General features: G+C 40.3%; 1 protein-coding gene across 11 annotated transcripts in view; it reads right to left on the minus strand.

Annotated features, from left to right (window-relative positions):
* Positions 1-22,444, minus strand: part of LOC122559522 (ataxin-7-like protein 1) — a 247,895-nt gene that overhangs the window by 77,241 nt on the left and 148,210 nt on the right. For 8 of the 11 annotated variants that reach the window (XM_043709112.2, XM_043709111.2, XM_043709110.2 and 5 more), the window contains one exon: positions 19,396-19,437. The exons of the other annotated variants lie outside the window; for them this stretch is intronic. In XM_043709112.2, the coding sequence (XP_043565047.1) occupies positions 19,396-19,437 (42 nt within the window). The remainder of the gene's footprint in view (positions 1-19,395; positions 19,438-22,444) is intronic. 11 annotated transcript variants of the gene reach the window in all.

The following is a 22,444-nucleotide window of genomic DNA, read 5'->3' on the forward strand; positions in this document are numbered from 1 at the left end:
GCAAGCATATCAGCCTTTTCTTATGTAATGATGTGATGGCTTTCCCAATCATCAAGGCTCAGGACTTTTATGGAGACTCAATTAGTTATTCATTTGTCCATTGGTGATTTGATAGTTGTTTGCAATGCTTTACATCAAATCCATTGTTGTGGGATCATTTGGCTCTATCACATGCTGGCTTTAGCTTTTTCATGTGCATGCAGTTGTGTTGTAGATTCACCAGATGGCAACTCATTTTTAGGTGCCCTTGATGCTGCTGGCTCACACCCCTGAATTCCTCATTGCAGCAAGATTAATCCTTTAGTTTAGTGGTAATGGTGAATGAAGAATATCCTGGGCCATCAGGTTATGGATTGTGGTTAAATAGAATTCTGCTGCTGCTCCTGATGGTCTGCAGTATTTTATGACCAGTTTAGAGGTGCTATGTCTGTTCTGAATTTTTCACATTTAGTACAGCGGTAGAGCCACACAATACAATGGAAGATATTGTCAAGGGTTATAATCCCTGTAGAGACCTAAGCTTTTATGAAGATATTTGACTGGAAAAAATCGTACAAAACATATATTTTAAGACTTTTATTGCAACAGATAAATAAAAGCAACATTAACTAAACGCTATTTAGGTGGCAACTTACACAATAGGAAAAGCTTCCCCAATTATACTAGTAAAATAACTGAAAATCTCCAGACCCGGTTATGTTTTATGGGCCTTATATCCAGACAGAAATGGTACTTAACTATCCATTAGACCACCAGCTCCATTCTGCCTTCCATACAAACATAAGACCAATTAGGAGCAGACTTTGACATTTCAAGACTATTCCACCATTCAATAAGATCATAGCTAATCTAATTGTGGCCCAAATTCCATATTCCCATCTATTCCCCCATAAGTTTTGAATCCCCTGCCTAACAAGAATCTGTCTGTCACTTTCTTAAAAATATTTAGTGACCCCAACTCTACTACTTTCTAAAAGTAGAGGGGTCCAAAGTTGCAGAATCCCAAAGGGAAGAATTTCACCTCCCCTCTATCCTAAAAGGTCAATCCGTAATGTTAAAACTGCATTCTCTAGTTCTTGACTCACCCACAAGAGGAAACAGCCTTCCTACGGCCACCTTGTTGAGACCATTCAGGATCTTGTACACTTCAATTAAGACAGCTCTCAATCTACTTGAAACAAGCCTAGCCTGCCCAACCTTTCCTCCTAAGACAACCCACTGATTCTAGGTATCAATCCAGTAAGCCTCCTCTGAACTGTCTCCGACATATTTATATCCTTTCTAAATTAAGTAGGCTAAAACTGCAGTGTTTAAGAGGTTGTGTTCCCAATGCCCAATATAAATGAAGCATTAACATCTTAACTTTTATGTCCGATTCCTCTTGTAATAAAGGTTAGCACTGCACGAGCCTTCTTGATTATGTACTGCACTTGCATACTAACCTTTCATGGCTCATGCACTTAGACCCCTCTGTACTTCGGAATTCTGCACTTGATCACTGTTTCAGTAATATTCTGTTTTTTTTTAAATTATTCATGAAGTGAACATCTTTACACTTTCTCATATTATACTCCATCTGCCAGATTTTTTCCCACTCACTTGAACCATTTATATCAGTCTGCATCCATGTTATGTCACATTCACAACATACTTTCCTACCTAACTTTATATCATTTGCAAATTTAGCCACCATGCCTTTGCTCCCCTCATTAAGTCATTAAGATAAATTGTAAAAAGTGATGCCTTGGCATAGACTCTAATGGAACTCCACTCACCACGTCTTCCAATCCGAAAAAAGACCCAATATGCATTTTGTTTTTATAAACTATTTTCCATTACAGAATGTTACCTTTTATACCAAGATCCTACTTTGCTCAATAAGCTTTTATGTGGAATCTTCTCAACTGCCTTCTGGAAGTTCAAGTACATTACAACAACAGGCTTCTCTTTATTGAAAGCACATATTACTCCTTCAGAGAATTCCAATAAGTTGGTTAAACATGACTCAAGTTCTTCTAAAAGCCAAGATATAACTTTTTAAAAAAATAATCAATTCAAACACCTTCCTCAATAAATATAATCTGATAACCATTATGGATAGGTGGCTACAGGATGACTAGAATTGCGCTGTGTATTGAGAGGTTTATGACATTAAGCATAGTAGGATGCAAGTTAAAGGTGGAGTGGTAGTACTCCTAACTAATGTTAGTATTGTGATCCACAGGCATCCTGAGCAGTGATGCGATGTAGGACAAAGTATACAAGAAATATTGGGTGCTTGTGATAAATGAGCAGTTTAAATATGGCCTATTTTAATTTACATATAAATTGGAAAAATCAGATAGGATAACCTTGGTAAGGAGTTCCTAAAATGCTTTCAGGATATTTTCTTCAAGCAGCACATTCTGGAACAGATCAGAAAGCAGGCTATGCTAAACTTGGTACTGTGCAATGTGACAGAATCACTGATTTCAACAAAGGCATCTCTGGTAACAGTGATCATAATATGATGAATTTTTGCATCCAGTTTGAAAGAGGAAAGTGTGTGTCTAAGATTAGTATTTTAAATGTAAAAGGCAACTATGTGGACATGAAAGCAGAGTTAGCTGAACTGGAATATTAGGCTAGAAGATGGATATTTTTCAGACTGCATACAAACTGGTCAATGGTTTTTTTGATTGAGGTTCTGCTTTTTTTAATCAATTTAGCACTTATCTTCGCATTTGCCTCAGCTGAGCCTCTTCCCTAGTTTACCCATGTTGATGGATCTTCTGCTTCCCACTGCAAGTTCTTCCTTGCCTTTAGCAGATGTCCCAGATAACACAGCCATCAGAACTCATGTTCTTCGCTGAAGAGAGAATTACCTCATTAAACTATCCCTTACATCCCTTCTACTGCCCCCTCTTAGGTGGCTTCCTGCTTCAATGGCCAGTTAGCTCTTCCACCCTAAAGCTTTCACTCTCATCCAAATAAGCCGAGAACACTTCAAATTTACAAAGGCGGAGTCTTTTGTGCTTCTGTTCTCTAGGTCTCCTCAACTGCTTCATTTGTAGTGACACCTTCCTATCTCTGACCACTAAGCAAATCAGAAGACCTTGTCCTAATAAATGAGAGTGTATCTCGGAACAAAGTGTCAAGGTAACTGTGCCCCTCTCTGATGTGTGACTGTACATGCAGCTTGGCCTCCTGGTCAATAACTCTGAGCCAAAGATCCTGCAACTGCGAGTTTTTTCTGCAGATATGCAGATCCTGGATCACCCTAGCATCCAGAAATTGCAGCACATTACCTTCTTTCGCTAATATGCGTTAATTAACTAGCAATTGTTAACTAATTTATAATTAATACAGCCAACATCTCCTGAATAGTTTTCACATGTCAGTAGACTTTGTAACACAGATCAAACAGTACAATTGGAATGAGCTGGCAGAGGAAGTGGTGGAAGCTGGTACAAGTACAACATTTAAAAGGGATCTGGATAGGTACATGAATAGGAGGAGTTTAGAAGGATATGGGCCAAACACTGTCAAATGGGACGAGATTAATTTAGGATACCTGGTCGGCATGGATGAGTTGGACCGAAGAGTCTGTTTTCATGCTGTACAACTCTATGACTCAATACTTGCAATACCAATAAAACTTCTATTATATAAGGCTGGAAATCGAATACTGAAGGTTGTAAAAAAGTAGTTAAACATAATTCCCCACATTTCATTGAATCCTCCATTCTACACAATGTACCTCTTTATCGCTATGAACCAAACACCCACTTTGAAACAAATTCGAAGATTTACTCACTTGACCAGCATCTTACTCCCCAACATCGACAGCCCTACCAACTCTTGAAGTTAAATGGACAATATCAAGTATAACTGGTTACAAATATTGACACACTTGAGAGACTTAGACAGTAACAGTTTACTCAAAGTCAGCACAGCACTTTCTGTCCCTATCTACACCTGTAAACATCTTACAGGTTCTTCACAGCAAAACAACCTGGGCTCCCCTTTAACCATTAACAATCAAGATACCCAAGCTTCTCATCAGACAAGAGTCACAGCAGGTCGCATGATCCCTTCACTCCTCTATTTTACCCTGGTAAACAAGCAGTTATAAAACACAATCTTATTAACTTCTTATTTGCAACATCAATGAGAAAATGGATCATTGTCTTCACAAGGTCTGTAGAGTGGCCACTCCTACCGATTCTATTGTGGAGACTTATATCTGTGACATGTAGGTTGGTACAGGTGAGGTCATCTGCTGTTGCTTCTCTCACGCCTACTGTAAACCTACAGTGGCAAATATCTCCTTCAGGCCTCAGTCTGCTCACTCAAAAGTGATGTGACCAAGTCACCCTTGATGATGAACACTGAAATTCCCTATCCAGAGTGCCTTCTGCGGCCTTGTGACCCTCAGAACCTTTTCCAAATTGCATTCAACGGAGGAAGTTCAGCAGATATTAACCTGCAAGAGTTTTCCTTGCCCATGTTTCACCTGATGGCATGAGACTTCATGGAATCTTGAGTCAATGCGAAGGAGTCCCAGGATTAGTTTCTCTCACTCATACACCATAGTGTCACTCGCTCAGTTATCTCAATTTGGCACAATTCACTAGCTTTATGTAAAAAGCATTTTGCAGGATTGAATGAGCTGGTTGCGCCCTGTCAATTCAGATACACATTGATGTCAGAAGATAGATTTGGTTTAATTCAACTTTGATATGGTGTTTTCACATTGGTGACCCAGATGGGTTAAGTGAAAGAGTCACCAGTATTGCAACTAGTTTTCAATTTCAGATTCATTTACTTAACTCAATAAATTTAAATTCCAAAAGCTGATCAATGAATCTATGTTTTTAGAACATTAATCAAGGCCTCTAGACTACTGATCCAATGATATTACTAATTCTGCTTTTGTTCCCTTAGAGCAAAGGGCTTGGGAACAGTGGGAGAAGGGTTCCAGGCTTGGGCATATTTGGAAACAGGAAACAAAATTTGGTTTCAATCAAAGTGATGACATAGGATTTGAGTATAGCTGGAGGGAGGGTAGAGGGTTCATGAACAGTAGAGACAGTGTGTGCAGTTGGCTACAGTTGTAGACAATACATGGGATTTGAGAACAGTGGAAGGGGGGGGATACAGAATGTAAGGATAGTAGGGGAGAAGATACAGGATATAGGTACAGTCAGAAAGAGAGTATTGGTTCTGGTACAGTCGACATCATGGGCCCAGAGTCAATGCTGACAAATTGCAAAGTGACTCCCTCTTTACAGTATACCACAGAGTCACCATCTCTGCTGGGTCTGTCCTGCCAATGGGAGAGCACATTCCCAGGGAGGATGAGGGACATAGTCATATTTAACCAATCTACACCTCAGACAATTTCAAACTGTTGCTTGACTAGTTTGTGGGACATGTCCCCCAATATTGACACAAGCTCTAGATGTTAGTATGGAGGACACTGCAGGGTTGACAGGGGTGATGTTGCTATTGCAATTTCTGATGGCTAAATCAATTTCAAGTGGTTTAATCATTTTTCCATTCCTTTTTATTATTCATTCATGGGGTGCGGGCATGACTAACTAGCTCAGTATTTATTGCCCGTATTTATATTATCTAGAGAGCAATTTTAAGACAGCAAATGTGCTGTCAATTTGGAGTCATGTGCAGACCAAACCATTTTAAGAGAGAAGATTTCCCTTTCTAAAGGATGTGAATGAACTAGATTCTTTCTTACAACTGACAGTGGTTACATGGTCACCAGTAGGCGAGCTTTTTGTTCAAAATTTTTAATGTTTCAAATTTCACCATCTGCCATGCTGAGATTCGAATCTGAGTCCCATGAACATTACTCTTGGGTTATAGATTACTAGAACCATAACACTTTCACTTCTTCATCACCTCTCCAGCTTCATATAATTCATAGTGGTTTGATACAACTGCAAGGCTTGTTTGACCATTTTGGAGGGCAGTTAACAGTCGTGGAATCACATGTAGGCCAGACCAGGTAAGAATGGCAGATTTCCACCCAACAAGAGCTTTAATAATCGAGAAGGGTTTTGCAACTAACAACAATGGTTCCATGGTCATCACCAGATTAGCCTTTTAAACTCCATATTTATTAATTCAATTTAAATTTTGCAAAATGCTATGAGGGATTATATTCCCAGAGCATAGCCTAAACTAGTAAATCAGAGACATCACTATGCCATCTCCTCCCCAGTGTAGAATCAGCTACCACATTTATGCAATTTGGTGAAGGAAAATTAAAGCTGCATATCTTCACCCTCCCGCTTCTAACTTCAATTGCTTCAATAGCCTGCTACTCATCGTGAAGTCAGAAGCAGCAATATTCAATTATTGCAGTCTCCAGAAGCATTCACAATTCGCTCAGATACTGAAGCATGTCACAGTCTCTGGGCAACATTCAGGCCGAGACTGATAAATGTAAATAATGTTTCTGCCATACAAAAGACAGGCAATGATCATCTTAGCAAAACATATCTAAACACCCACCCTTGATGTTTAACAAGATTATCTTTGCTGAAGCTTCCAGCAACATCACTCTTCAGAAACTGAACTGGACCGTGCCACAGAATCCTAGAATCTCTACGGTGTGGAAGCAGGTCATTTGGCCAATCAAGGCCAGGCGGCCCTCCAAACAGCATCCCACCTAGACCAACCCCACTACCTTATCCCTGTAACCCTGCATTTCCCACAGCTAATCCACCTAACCTACACATTCCTGGACATTTTGGGCAGTTTAACATGTCCAACCCACTTAACCTGCACATCTTTGGACTGTCGAATGAAACCTACGCAGACACAGGGAGAATGTGCAAACTCCATATGGAAAGGCACCTGAGCATGGTATTAAACTCAAGTCCCTGGTGCTGTGAAGCAGCAGTGCTAACCACTGAGCCATTAAACCACCATAAACATTATAGCTACAAAAGCAAGTCAAATAGAGACTATAAATTCTTAATCAAATAATCCATGTTCCAACTCGCAAAAACCTGTCCATGATTTAGCAATAGACTACTCTCCACTTATCTGGCTGAGTGAAGCTCCAGCAACACTCAAGTAGCCCAACACCATCCAAGACAAAGAATCCCATCTGATTAGCATCCTACACATCCAGTTGAACACCTATTGCTTTCACCACATTGCATGGTTGCATCAGTGTGTACTGTATGCAAGACACCCTGCAGAAACTCAGAGATCCTTTGGGAATCCTGAGGAACAGGATGTACATGTATTTGGAAAAGGAAGGACTGATTCGGGATAGTCAGCATGGCTTTGTGCGTGGGAAATCATGTCTCACAAACTTGATTGAGTTTTTTGAAGAAGTAACAAAAAAGATTGATGAAGGCAGAGCAGTAGATGTGATCTATATGGACTTCAGTAAGGCGTTCGACAAGATTCCCCATGGGAGGCTGATTAGCAAGGTTAGATCTCATGGAATATAGGGAGAACTAGCCATTTGGATACTGAACTGGCTCAAAGGTAGAAGACAGAGGGTGGTGGTGGAGGGCTGTTTTTCAGACTGGAGGCCTGTGACCAATGGAGTGCCATAAGGATCAGTGCTGGGCCTTCTATTTTTTGTCATTTACATAAATGATTTGGATGCGAGCATTAGAGGTATAGTTAGTAAGTTTGCAGATGACACCAAAATTGGAGGTGTAGTGGATAGCGAAGAGGGTTACGTCAGATTACAACAGGATCTGGACCAGATGGGCCATTGGGCTGAGAAGTGGCAGATGGAGTTTAATTCAGATAAATGAGAGGTGCTGCATTTTGGGAAAGCAAATCTTAGCAGGACTTACACACTTAATGGTAAGGTCCTAGAGAGTGTTGCTGAACAAAGATATCTTGGAGTGCAGATTCATAGCTCCTTGAAAGTGGAGTCGCAGGTAGATAGGATAGTGAAGGCAGCATTTGCCATGCTTTCCTTTATTGGTCAGATTATTGAGTACAGGAGTTGAGAGGTCATGTTGCAGCTGTACAGGACACTGGTTAGGCCACTGTTGGAATATTGCATGCAATTCTGGTCTCCTTCCTATTGGAAAGATGTTGTGGAACTTGAAAGGGTTCAGAAAAGATTTACAAGGATGTTGCTAGGGTTGGTGGATCTGAGCTACAGGGAGAGGCTGAACAGGCTGGGGCTGTTTTCCTTGGAGCGTCAGAGGCTGAGGGGTTTACAAAATTATGAGGGGCATAGATAGGATAAATAGACAAAGTCTTTTCCCTGGGGTCGGGAAGTCCAGAACTAGAGGGCATAGGTTTAGGGTGAGAGGGGAAAGATAGAAAAGAGACCAAAGGGGCAACATTTTCACGCAGAGGGTGGTATGCGTATGGAATGAGCTGCCAGAGGAAGTGGTGGAGGCTGGTACAATTGCAACATTTAAGAGGCATCTGGATGGGTATATGAATAGGAAGGGTTTGGAGGGATATGGGCCGGGTGCTGGCAGGTGGGGCTAGATTGGGTTGGGATATCTGGTCGGCATGGACGGGTTGGACCAAAGAGTCTGTTTCCATGTTGTACATCTCTATGACAGCATCTTCCAAAGCCATGTCCTCTTTCATTGAAAAGGGCAAGGGCAACAGATGAATGGAAAAACTAGCAGTGCACGTTCCCCTCCAAGCCACACACTCCTGACTTAGAATCATTGTTCCATGACTATCACAAGGTCAAAATCTGACTGCCCACCTTTCTGTGGGCATGGCTCACCACCTCCTTTGCAAAGGTGATGAGGGATGGGTGACAGTCTTGCCAACTACATACACACTCCAAAAATGAAGAAAAATCCTACCTTCCACTGTTCCAAAACTCTATAACCTCCTTCTCTGCACATCTAAAAACTTACAACCCCACAACCCAGCTCTCACACGATTTTGAAACCTTATACATTTCCATCTACCGTACCTAAATCCTGCAATCACCTTCCCACTGTTCTCTGGTCCTATAACTTTGCTTGTACTTGTCTCAATACCTACAATCCTATAATCTCCTAATTACCATGTGTACATCTCAATATCTAATTTCTTCCCTTTCCACATTCCAATCAAGCCTTCAAATATCCAAACTCCTCCACCCGCTTTAGGACCGAGAATCCAGAACCTTCCCTTGATGTTCTCAGGTCCTATTATATTTCCAATGTTTCCCATCACATTAAATGCCTCTCACTTTTCCCCTCTGTATAAAGCTGCTCTTCAGTTTCTGGCCTTTCATTAAAATGTCTATATCAGACTTTAATACATTTAACAATAAAGCATTCACAACCCTCCAAGGAAAACAATTCCAAAGATAATGCAACAGTCTATGGGGCGAAGAAATTTATTCTCATTTCAATCCTAACTAATAGACCCCTTATCCAGATCCCCAGTCAGGGCAAACAACATCTCAACACTTAACCTTCCAAATATTTGCTGTATCCTGTATGCTTAAATGAGATCATTTCTAAATTTCAGCAAGTCCTGGTCCAATTTAGTCAGCCTACCACAGAACAACCTCATCTTAGGAACCGAGCTCCCAATTTTCCAATGGTGTTCATTATCTGCATTTTGTCTACCAATAACTTGCCCCAAGATAATCTTGTGTATCCTGGAATTTATTGAAATGCATTAAGAGATATAAAGGGATGCAGTGGTTGATTATTACTAATTAATACCATACATATAAAAGATCACTCACACTTGTATTTCCGAGAATTAACTGTCTTCGAATTTACTGCAAAAATACAACTTCCCATTCTGTCAATCAGAATAAGACAGCACAATAACATGCGTGCAAGCACAATGTCATGTTTGCAAAGTTAACTGTGGAATTGCACAACTTGGACAAGAACTTTTAGAGACTGACGTTGGTATTTAACCCTGTGTTTCTTCTACTCATCTGAAGCTACTATATTGCTATTAACTTCATCATTACTTTGACAGAAAAACATTACATGTCAGGAAGTAACATTTCCTCCAACTCATCGTCAGCAGTTTTATTTAGTGCTTTATCTGACATTTCAGTTCTGAATCATATCCCAGACAATACTCCTTGCTACAGTCTTAACAAAAGTCAGTTCGTTAATATTGGATGTTTCCTATTTCAGCCTATAGCTTAAAAGCATTTTTTAATCCACACAATTTCTCATAAACATTAAATCCTAAATGAAACGAGATTCTGTTTAAGTCAGTCTGTGACCTTAAAGGAAGGACTAAGTATCATCTCATCAAAAGAAAAACATACTGTGTTTTATGTGTCATGATAAAAACCAATGCTTTGCCTCCTTTATTGACAGGGAAACTGTCTAGCACAAATAGAAATACATAGGATACATCATTTTGTCTTCATTTTGGAAGTTCAATGGAAACTTTGTGGCATCTCCTCCTGATCTTATACTATTATATGTATGGAAACAGATATTTAACTGTTAACTGTGAACTACATGCAATTATTCAGCCCTTTACACCTGCTTGGGCATCAATTCCCTAGTTGTTGCCCTGAGATATTTCTTTATAGGTAAAGCCTAATGCAGAATTCCAACTTGCTGCATAAGAGGAGAAAATTACTATTGAAATTATTTGTCCTCCACATTCACATAACATCCATGACTAGATTTGAACTATTTCCCAGTACATCAATGCTTCAATCTACCCAGAACTTGGCAAATTGCCCTGATATATGGTCCACAAAACAGATATCCATTCCCTCTACACCTCCATCCGCCATGACCAGGGCCTCCAAGCCCTCTGTTTCTTCCTCTCCCGACGTCCCCAACAGTACCCTTCCACCGACACTCTCATTCGTCTGGCCGAATTGGTCCTCACCCTTTACAATTTCTCTTTCGAATCCTCCCACTTCCTCCAGACCGTATGGGCCCCAGCTATGCCTGTCTCTTTGTTGGCTACGTAGAACAGTCCATCTTCTGTAATTACACTGGCATCACTCCCCACCTCTTCCTCCACTACACTGATGACTGCATTGGCGCCACCTCGCAAGGAGGTTGAGCAATTCATCAACTTCACCAACACATTCCACCTTGACCTTAAATTTACCTGGACCATCTCTGACACCTCCCTCCCCTTCCTGGACCTCTTCATCACCATTAATGACAACCGACTTGACACTGACATTTTTTACAAACCCACCGATTCCCACAGCTACCTGGATTACACCTCTTCCCACTCCTGCAAAAATGCCATCCCATATTCCCAATTCCTCCGCCTCCACCGTATATGCTCCTAGGAGGACCAGTTCCACCACAGAACACACCAGATGGCCTCCTTCTTTAGATACCGCAATTTCCCTTCCCACGTAGTTAAAGGTGCCCTCCAATGCATCTCGTCCACATCCCGCACCTCCACCCTCAGACCCCACCCCTCCAACCATAACAAGGACAGAAAGCCCCTGGTGCTCACCTTCCACCCTACCAACCTTCGCATAAACCAAATCATCCGCCAACATTTCTGTCACTTCCAAACAGACCCCACCACCAGGGATATATTTTCCTCCCCCACCCCTTTCTGCCTTCCGCAAACACTGTTCCCTCAGTGACTACCTGGTCAGGTCCATGCACCCCTACAACCCACCCTCCATCCTGGCACCTTCCCCTGCCACCGCAGGAACTGCAAAACCTGCGCCCACACCTCCTCCCTCACCTCCATCCAAGGCCCTAAAGGAGCCTTCCACATCCATCAAAGTTTTACCTGCACATCCACTAATATCATTTATTGTATCCATTGCTTCCGATGCAGTCTCCTCTACATTGGGGAGACTGGATGCCTCCTAGCAGAGCGCTTTAGAGAACATCTCTGGGACACCCGCACCAATCAAACACACCGCCCTGTGGCTCAACATTTCAACTCCCCTTCCCACTCTGCAGAGGACATGGAGGTCCTGGGCCTCCTTCACCGCCGCTCCCTCACCACCAGAGGCCTGGAGGAAGAACACCTCATCTTCCGCCTCGGAACACTTCAACCCCAGGCATCAACGTGGACTTCACCAGTTTCCTCATTTCCCTTTCCCCCACCTCACCCCAGTTCCAGCTCAGCACTGTTCCCATGACTTATCCTACCTGCCTATCTTCTTTTCCACCTCTCCACTCCACCCTCCCCCCTAACCTATCACCTTCATCCCCTCCCCCACTCACCTATTGTACTCTATGCTACTTTCTCCCCATCCACAACCTCCTCTCACTTATCTCTCCACCCTTCAGGCTCTCTGCCTGTCTTCCTGATGAAGGGCTTTTGCCTGAAACGTCGATTGTACTGCTCCTCGGATGCTGCCTGAACTGCTGTGCTTTTCCAGCACCACTCTAATCTAGACCCCCCAAATCCAATCCTGTCAATTGTTACCCTACAAATTTACTTTTAAACAACATCAAAAGTGATGGGCATGCTATTAAACTTGCTTAGCCATAATATTCCAGAGCCACATATCTCTTGACCTCATTACAGTCATAAGCCAAATACAGACACAACAGCGAAACTCCAGGGATGAGGTGAGAGTGACTGTCCTTGACATCAAGACAACATTTGACCAAGTATGGCATGAAGGAGCTCCAGAAAAAAAAAAACTGTAGTTATGGCAATCAGAGGAAAATTCTTTGCTGATTGAAATTATATCTAGCATAAAGGATAATGGTTTTGTTTTCCAAAAATCAATCAGTACAAAAATATAATTGCAAGAGTTCCTCGAGGCTGTGTTCTAGGCCAGAACCAACTTTCAACTGCTTCATCAATGAAATTATCTCCATTATAAGATTAGAAATATCAATATTCACAGATGATTGCACAATGCTCAGCACCACTGGTACCTCCTCAGATATTGAAGCAGCCCATGTTTATGTGCAGCAAGACCTGGGCAATATCCAGGATTTGGCTGGTATGTGGCAAGTAACATTCATGTCACACAAGTGCCAGACAATGACAATCTCCAATAACAGAGAATGTAACCAGCTCCCCTTGATTATTCAATGGTGTTTGCACCACAGATACTACATTATTGACATTTTGGCCACAGGGTGAATTGGACCAGCTATATAGTGATAAAAAGGGCAGGTCAGAGATTGGAAGCTGTGCAGCGAGTAATCCATTACCTGTCTCCTCAATGCCTGAACACCATTGATGAGGTACAAATCAGGAGTGTGATGGAATACTCCCCACTTGCTTAGAAGGATGCAACTCCAAAAATGTTCAAGAAACTTTACACCATCCACAACAAAGCAGCCCAATTGGTTAGCACCATATCCACATGCATCCACTCCCCAACTCACCCAGGGTCCTTAGGTAGCAACTTATAAATTTGCAACCTCAACCCCATAGAAGCACAATGGCAGTAGATACATAGGGATGCTGCCATCTGCAGGTTGTGACACACTATCCCAACATGGAACAATATTGTCATTTCTTTAATGTTACTGGGTGAAAATCATGTAACTCTTCCAAATAACACTATTTACCTACATTCCAAAAAGTGTTCAATAGGGCAGCTCACCACAATCTTATCCAAAATGTGGAGGCGCCAGTTGGACTGGTTTGGACAAAGAAAAATCGCTCAACACCAGGTCATAGTCGAACAGGTTTATTAGGAAGTACAAACTTTCGGAGCGGTGCTTCTTCGTCAAGTAGCTAGTTGGGCAGGATCAAAGGACACAGAATTTATAATAAAAGATCAAAGTGTCCTACAACTGATGTGATGTATTGAACAAATCTAGATTGCCATTATGTCTTTAATCACTTAGAATGAGATTGTAGGTTTCGATTCTTTAATATTGAATCCCAGAACTTCTTTCAAGTCAAATTTCTGAGATAGCTTAGGTTTTATAAAAAAAAAGTGACATCTCAGCTCAAACAATGCATAAAAGGTGTGAGGTTAGAGTCTGTCTGTATCCCAACCTTGAGTCAGACTGGTTCTATTTCTTAAGAAGGAATTGATAAGATGTCACACGGACTGACTGCCTACAGATTGTGTGCTTTTTGAACAAAATAGAATGTATCTACAAATACAATCTTAGCGAGGAGCACCAGTCAGATCACATTTAGAATTCTGTCAGCAGTATGGCCCCCTTATCTAAGGGAAGATATTGGCACTGAAGGCAGTTGAGAGAAGATTCACTATGTTGATTCTGGGTATGGAAGACCTGTTTTACGAGAAGGGGTTGAGTAGATTGGGCCTGGGCTCATTAAAGTTTAGAAGAATTAGAGGAGACTTGTTGAAGCACAAGATTGTTAAGAGGTTTGGCAGAATACAGGAGGTACTGATTCCCCTTGTGAGAGAGGCAAGGACTAGAGGTTATAATCTGAGAATAGGATATCATCCATTTAAAATAGGGTCGAGAACGAACATCTTATCTCAGAGTAGTGAATCTGTATAATTCTTTAACGCAGAAAGCTGTCGAGGCTGTATCACTCAGCATATTTAAGGCTGAAATTGACAGATTTTTAAATATTAAGGGGATCAAAGGATTATGAAGATAAGGCAGGAAACTGGAGGTGAGGATTATCAGATTATTTTGTTGACAATTAGGGTCAGACAATAAAATGCCAGCCTAGCTAGCAGCATTTACATCCTTTGAACAAATTTATAAGACTTAAATTGTCATCCTGTTTTTCAAACTGGCTACATGGCTCTGTCCCTTCCCTTCCCCATATTCAACTGGCCTTATAATAATCAGAGGAGCTCAAGTGATTTTTGCTTCACTGTTCCCTACCTCTGTGTTGGCAACAGGTATTATGCCTCACATCCCTCACCTGCAGACCACCATGTCTGGAATCCCTTCATCAAACTTTTCCATGTATCTCCCAACTGTTAAAACTTTTCTTAAAACGTATCAAGTGATCAATCACCAGTCCTCAAGTCCTTTGTATTGGCTTACTGTCAATATTTCACAGATTACATTCCTTGAAAAACGCCTCTAGGTGTTTTATTATTTTAAAGGTACAAGCTATTGCTGTCCTGTTGCCAACACAATCCAGAGATGAAATTTTCCAATCCACTAAATAAGGCTAAAAAATATTCAACGTTTTGTCTCTAAGTTCCTTTCTCTGCGCCACAGAAATCACTGACGCTCTGAGTTAAAAAAAAAATCAGAATAAACCTACTATAGAATATAAATTTTGAACTCAAGTTACCTTCTTTTAATCTTTTAACAAGACTCAGTCACATTGCTCACAGCAAACACACTGATTTATAACAATAGAAACTTTATGCCAAGCAAATAAAAATCTGCTATTCTGTTGCTATGCTGAAGCATTTGTTTAATGCTGGTGTGTCCTTTAAATATAACACAGTCTAACTGGCATAATTAGAAGCATAATGACAGAATTTGTTGCTACCTGTTGGCTTGTTGAATTTGTGGATATGACTTGGTGCTTGTAAAACTGAAGCTTCATGCTGCTTTTCGCACTTCCACAAACATGACTTCTTGAGTTTTTGGAAAATGTACAGTGCTCTCAATCTTTCTTTTATGATTGAACATATTAAGACTGAAGTGTGGACATGGAAAACCATTCAGAAAGTGGTCACATCATAATTAGGTTTAGATGTTTGTGGAAAGGTACAATCAATGGTGAAGATAATCAACTGGATGACGGTTAATAGCAATCAACTGAAAAGGAATGGCATTGTGAAGTGGAAAGAAAGGTTGGGAAGTAAAATGGTGAATGAGTAATTGCAGGAGGTTCAGGAACAGACTGTGGACACATTCCCTTGAAGGGGAAGGAAGGAAGGGCTGGAACTGCTTGGATAACTAAGAAGTTAATTTAAAATGAAACAGAAATTTCGGCTTATGATAAATGTCAGGTTCATCACTGAAAATCAAGCACAACATATAAAGTGTCTAGGAGAACTGTTAGTCTTGATTCTGCATCGGGAATTAAATGTGAACGCTTGAACCTCTGACGGAGAAAAAAATTATTGAGCCAAGCCATGAATGCTATTGAAGGTCTCCTGCATTTTCCACAATAGAAACAAATTTGGAATTTATAAATTGCTGAGCTTCTGAATTTTACAGCGTCACAAAGGTATGAGTAAACAACTAGTGAACAGTAAAGATAAATAATGAGAAGTAATGGTCTTGAAAAGAAGCATGATTTGAAGTGGTAAGGAATTTTGCTATAAAACCCGATTACGCCATCTACTTGTGGAGGTGATTGTGCAGGTCTGCACCTTCATCTTTAGTTTGAGTAAATGTTCAACAAGATGCCACTAGCTTCTGACACTATAGGAAATAATTTGAAATCTACTTGACAAGTAAATCACCTTATTCTACAGCTGGGTGTGTAGAAGGAAACCCTATCATAATACACACCAAAAACATGAAGAAAGATGTTCCTCAGCAGATTTTAAAAGCATGCCAAACAAACGGATTTACCACTCAGCCAGAATAAGTGATCAGAAGAAACCTTCCCACTATTAATACAAAATCACAAACATACTCAAATAGTTCACTGGGGTTGCTAAGATTATAATGTCATTAAGCCAAAGTACCACTGGAAATAATCCCACTATGACAAATACTTTTGCATGTTGCAAGTAGAGCACACTAGCTTGTCAATTTTAGCAAAACACAACATTCAGACAACACTCGTTCTTTGATTACTATATAAGTGAGTTAGTGACCAAACAGCCTTCCATGCTTTGATTACTTTGTTGCAGGCATATTGAAGAAATCTTCTCTCATGATGCAAGTTAAATAGACTCATGAAAACCAAGTTAATAACAGACAAATTATTTGACATTCTTTCAGGAGGCCTTGGAATGATGCAAAGCTGTTTAATACAAAGTTTCCCAAGTCACATCTGGGAACATGCGAGATCTTACAGGGAGGTGGTGGTAAGGGACGACCACTATTTTTCTATTTGTTTCTTGCAAATTTAGAAAATTCTGCAATACATTTTTCTTAAAACTTAATTTTAGATGCAGTCAGAAAGCGTATGGGGCATTCTCTTGCATCTTCAATACCTACAATACTAGAACAGCCAAAGATTGAACATTCTCCACACAGATGCCTACTTTTCTCATGTATAATACTGAACTCACACTGGGATTCTACAACGTGGGAAGTGGAGACCATAAGAAACTATAGAAGATGGTCTGGGCTGTGCACACAATCACAGAAGCCAACCTTCCATCCATGGACTCCATTTACACGTCCCGTTGCTGCGGAAAGGCTGCTAACATAATCAAAAACCCATCATACCCCAGCAATGATCTCCTACAATCTCCCCAACCGGGCAGAAGTTACAGAAGCTTGAATGCATGAACTCGCAGATTCAAGAACAGCTTCTTCTCTGCCATTATTAGACTGTTGAATGGACTCTCTAACTTCAAATAATGCTGATTTTGCTGATGTCGATCTTGCCTAGCACACACCTTGTGAAATGTAACTTGTATGCCTCGGTCTAGTTTTTTTTTCACCTTATGATCTGTATGTCCTTGCTTACTATGATTTGCCTGTACTGCACATAAACAAAGCTTTTCACTGTATTTGGGTACATGTGACAATAAATCAATCAAATCAAAATCAGTGTGGATGAAGTTAAGGATATAGATTTTCAGGCCAGAAAACAAAGGATCCAAGAATGAAAAACAAAAAGCTGACAAATCATCTCTGCTGGGTTCTTACACATTTCATTACAACTACAAACCACACACAAATCATACTCATGCTATGGTATACTTTGCTGTCCATGCAATCACAAGTGTAACCAAACTCAATATGCGCCAACAGCTGCAAAGATAAACATTAACTGTAACTATTTCATCTCCTCTGCAACACAATGCATATTACACAAGTCACACATGTCTTGAGTTCATAATAGGTACTGCAGAACTGAAAGCTCTTTGCCCAGTAATTATAATACAGAGACTGTTGCCTGTTGGTCTAAATTCTTAAGAGCACTTGTCAAAGACAGGGAAAATTTCAGTTTAATTGACATCACAATATTAGACACAGACGTCATCAATTGTATATAAGATTTCTTAAACTTAAAATTTCAGTTTCTCTTTTCAAGTGAATTCAGTGTCAAGGTGCTTTGATCTTCTGTAATTATTTAGTTGTTGTGAACACAAACACCCTGGGGAAATTTACACAAAGAAAGCAAGGTCTCGGAATTTTTATTTTATGTTACAAATTGAATACTTGTGGTCTGAAAGGTATTAAAACCAAAATGAAGCCCAGCAACATAGGCAATACAGAGCTTGTTTTCCTGAAAAATCTGATCACCAGACGGTCTCTCAAGACTTCACAGGTCACACACTATCTAGTCACGCAGTCCAAACGTTGTCAGGTTCAATTTCCATGTATGGTTAGTTCCAATGGCAGCATTTCAGTACCACAAGTACAGCATCTCTCCCAAAACCAGGAGGTCGTGTGCACAGTGCTAATATCTTTCAGATGAGATGTTCAATCTCGATCACAGATGGACATAAGATCCTACGGCACTATTCATTGAAAGGCAAGCAGTTTTTCTCCTGGTTAACCTCAAACAAATACTGTAAGCAAATTACCTGGCCCTTACTGTTCGTGGGAGATTGCTGTGAACAAGTAAGTCGCAGCTTTTCCTGCATGACAACACTGGCTATAGTTCAAAGTCCATATTTAAATATAAAGCACTTAGGGATATCCTGAGGATGTGAAATACATTCAGTAAAAACACGTCTTTCTCTTTTTCAACTGGCCTGGGTATCCCCTTGGGGGATTCTGGTGAGGGGAAAATAGCTAGTTTTCTTTTCCCAACTTCTGTCCAGTATTTCGTTGCAAATACAAACTGAACTTGGCTCTGATATCACCTACAGTTAAATAACCAAACAACACTCAATTTGCAAGTTCCAACTGCAAGAAATGCTGGTGCAATCAGTAGTCACAACAGTTCCCACCATGACTCAGAACTTCTACACAAGTGCAGTATGTGAAAACAAAGGGGAGGAAACATGATGACTTTGATGACAGAGTTCAGCATTTACAGAATCACGCAATGATACAGTGCAGAATGGGGCGATTTGGCTCAAAGTGCCTGTGCTGCTTCTTTGAAAGAGCTTCCAATTCTCTGCCAAAGCACCCGTCAAAAAGTTTGAGGTAAATAGGGATCTCAGGGCTAAGGAAGTAACTGGTGCGTGCATGCACTCATCACAAGCGAATTTTGGAAATTAATAGCTGAGTGATATCCGTTGTAGTAATGGATTAGTTTGCATATCTCCCAAGCCCCTATAAGTTCACAAGCAGTCGTGTACATTCCCCTCCCGCAACTAGGCAGTCAGGAATCAGGTGAGTTCCCCAGATGAAGGGAGTGAGAGAGAGTGAAAGTCACTGAATGAGTCAGCCCAAGGCTGCTCTCACACACCACCCAGTAGCTGATTCAAGAGCAGCAGTGGCAAAGGCCTGGGAGCACATCACCTACCTTGCCCTTTTGGCCGGGGAATGGTGTGTGGCATGGGGAGACCTAAAAAGAGGGCGAGAAGAAAAAAAAATCATTAAAAATGTGAGGGTGAGAGAAACCAAAGATTAAGTATACTTTTTTGGTCCACACGTTTATGCAGACTGAAAAAGTGACAAAAGAAAACAAAGAATGACATGTTAAATTACTTAAATTTTATCATACAGTAAAATAAATTTATATCAAAAGGTAAAACAAATTCCATTTACAGACATCACACAAAACCTCCAATTTAAAACAACACAAATTCCTTGTCATGGTGCTATGTAACCTGTCACATTGCTGAATCCTGGCTAGCAGGAACTGTATATTATGCAGATTAATTATTGGAAATTGGAATACGTAATCAACAGTTATAACTTCAACATGCGTGCCTTCATTAACAGCTGAAGGCTCAGCAGAGCTGAAAACTGATTTCCAGTTTAGTGAAAGTCACTACAATCAGTTAAAATTCTTGCTGGATTTAAGAAGACTGGACAAAGTAGACATAACTTTATTTTTTAAACAGGGAGTCACCTATTTAATTATTGACAACTCATGATAAAAAGTGGCTTAAATCTAGTTTCTCACTATCTTTGTATGCAATAAATAAACCAGTGGGAGGTCCACAGATTAGCCTGTAGTTTATACCCCCTACCTGTAAGAGGTGGCTAGAATTCAAAAGAAGCACAAAATTACAATCTCAGCAAATCTGAATGTAATTTATAAGTACTTTTTTATATATGTAGTCACCGTTGTAATGTATAACACGGAGCCAAATTGTACACAGGAAGCTCGTACAAACAGCAATATGATAACTGTAGAGAATCTGCTTTGTTTGTTGGTTGAGTAATAAATGTTATGCAGGACATGGGGAGAGTATTCTTCCTTTCTTCAAATAGTGCCGTAGGACTTTTTTGTTTGAACATAAACAGAGCCTAATATCTAATATCTTATCTGAAATACAGGTCCCCTGAACAACACAGAATTCCCTTAGTACTGCACTCGAGTAATATTCAGGATTATGTGCTCAAATTTCTGCATTGAGTTTTAAACACATGATCTTCTGACAAAGAGATGAGAACAGCATCATTAAGACATGACTGAGACCTGATATGTCCAAGTCAAGTAATGGCATAAAGCTTTTGTCTGAATTGACGCAAATGACGCAGAAAGAATCACGACTTTGTTGCACATATTAAAGCATCAGCCCTTCACCATCTTTCCGCTGCTGCTCACCCCATTTTTTAAAAAAAATTCTTCCCCACAGACACAAGTGGAGTTCATGAACTGGCAGCAACAACTCACCAAGCACATGAGTCTACCCTTTCACAGGAACCATGCAAGTTGGATCGATACAATAAAAAAAATGTCAAATGTGATCTGTAAAACCAGATTAAGAACTGTCAAAAACCACAATGATTTGCATTTCTATAGTGCATTTTTCTACCTCAAGATGTCCAAAAGCAAATATAGGTAGAGCATTTTGAAGACAAGTCAGTTGGAAAATAGGACAGCCAATTTGAAACAGAAAGCTCCCACAACCAGCAATTAAATAAATTACCAGACTGTCTATTTTTGAGACAGTTTTTATTTTATTAATCCATAGGATACCAGTGTTGCTGGCTAGGCCAGCACTTGTTAACCTTGATGATTGATGATAGCAATCAGCCTTCTTGAACCGCTGCAATCCTTTTGGTATAGATAGACCCACAATGTCGTTATGGACGAAGTTCCAGGATTTTGACCCAGTGACACTGAAGGAACAGCAATATATTTCATAGTCAGGACAATGAGTAGCAGAAGTAACTCAGAGGGAAATCTGCAGGTGATGTTCCTGTATCTGGGTCCTTGTCTGTCAAGATAGTGTGGATTTGGAAGGTACTGTTTCACAAGCTTCAGTGAATGACTGCAGTGTATCCTGTAGATAGTACACACCGCTGCTCCTAAGCATTGGTGGTGAAGGGAGTGAATGTCTTGGATGTGGGGTTAATCAAGCGGGCTGTTTAGTCCCAAATGGTGTCAAGAGTCTTGAGTGTTGTTGAAGCTCCAGGCAAGTGAGGGGAATTACACCACATTCTTGACTTGTGCACTGTAGATGGTGGACAGGCTTTGATGAGTCAAGAAAAGTTGAGTTACTTACTGTTGGATTTCAAGCCTCCTCTGATCTGCTGCTATAACCACAGTTACCACTTAAATAGCTAGTTCAGTTTCTGGTGAATAGTGGATAAATAGGTAATATTTAACTGCTGTTTTTCAGACAGTGCCACTAAATCTTTTATGTCCACTTGGGAGGGAAAATAGAGCCTTGATTTAACCTCTTCTTGGAGATACCACCCTTTGGACAGTGGACCACTCCATCAGTGCTATGCTGAAGTGTCCCTTTAACAATGTGATCCCACAGCAAAATAATAGTGTGCGATATTCCACTAAGTCAGTGAGGTACGTGTAATCAAAGTGAAGAATCTAAGCAAAACTGTACCCAAAATTGAATGCACTCAAACATAATCCAGAAGAACTTTTAAAATAATCGATGCTGCTGTGGTGCGGCAAATTGGAACAGCAATATGCAAAATACTGGCACGTGTATCTGAGCTGAGAACTTCAGGCATACTACGGTGGTAAGTTATGACATTAAGGTTGGGTGCGAAAAATCAGATCACTACAAAATCTAAAGGGGTATATGAAGAAGTGAATTTCTGAATAAAACATTTCAGATGGTGTAATCTAATATAATGTAAGCTATTTTTACATTACAAGGTTAAATTCTAGAGCGAAATTTTCCAATTAAGCACAAAATCTGCTTTGTTAACTTAGATCATCGAACAAACTTCATTCTGTCTATCATGGACTTGATCTTGTGTGCTATAATACTATCAGTGCAGCGTACTGATGAACATCTGAATAACAATGTTGAAAATAATTCATTTAAAGAGCTAGTCTCAAACTGATTCATATGATTTTTCATTTTTTCCATTATACAGTAGTTTAGTTTTAGAAGAGAGATTGCCACATATAAGGGGCTATCAGCAGA

This window comes from Chiloscyllium plagiosum, unplaced genomic scaffold (assembly GCF_037043375.1).
Source record: "Chiloscyllium plagiosum isolate Xiang-an unplaced genomic scaffold, Cpla_swu_hap1 HiC_scaffold_19, whole genome shotgun sequence".
NCBI lineage: Eukaryota > Metazoa > Chordata > Chondrichthyes > Orectolobiformes > Hemiscylliidae > Chiloscyllium > Chiloscyllium plagiosum.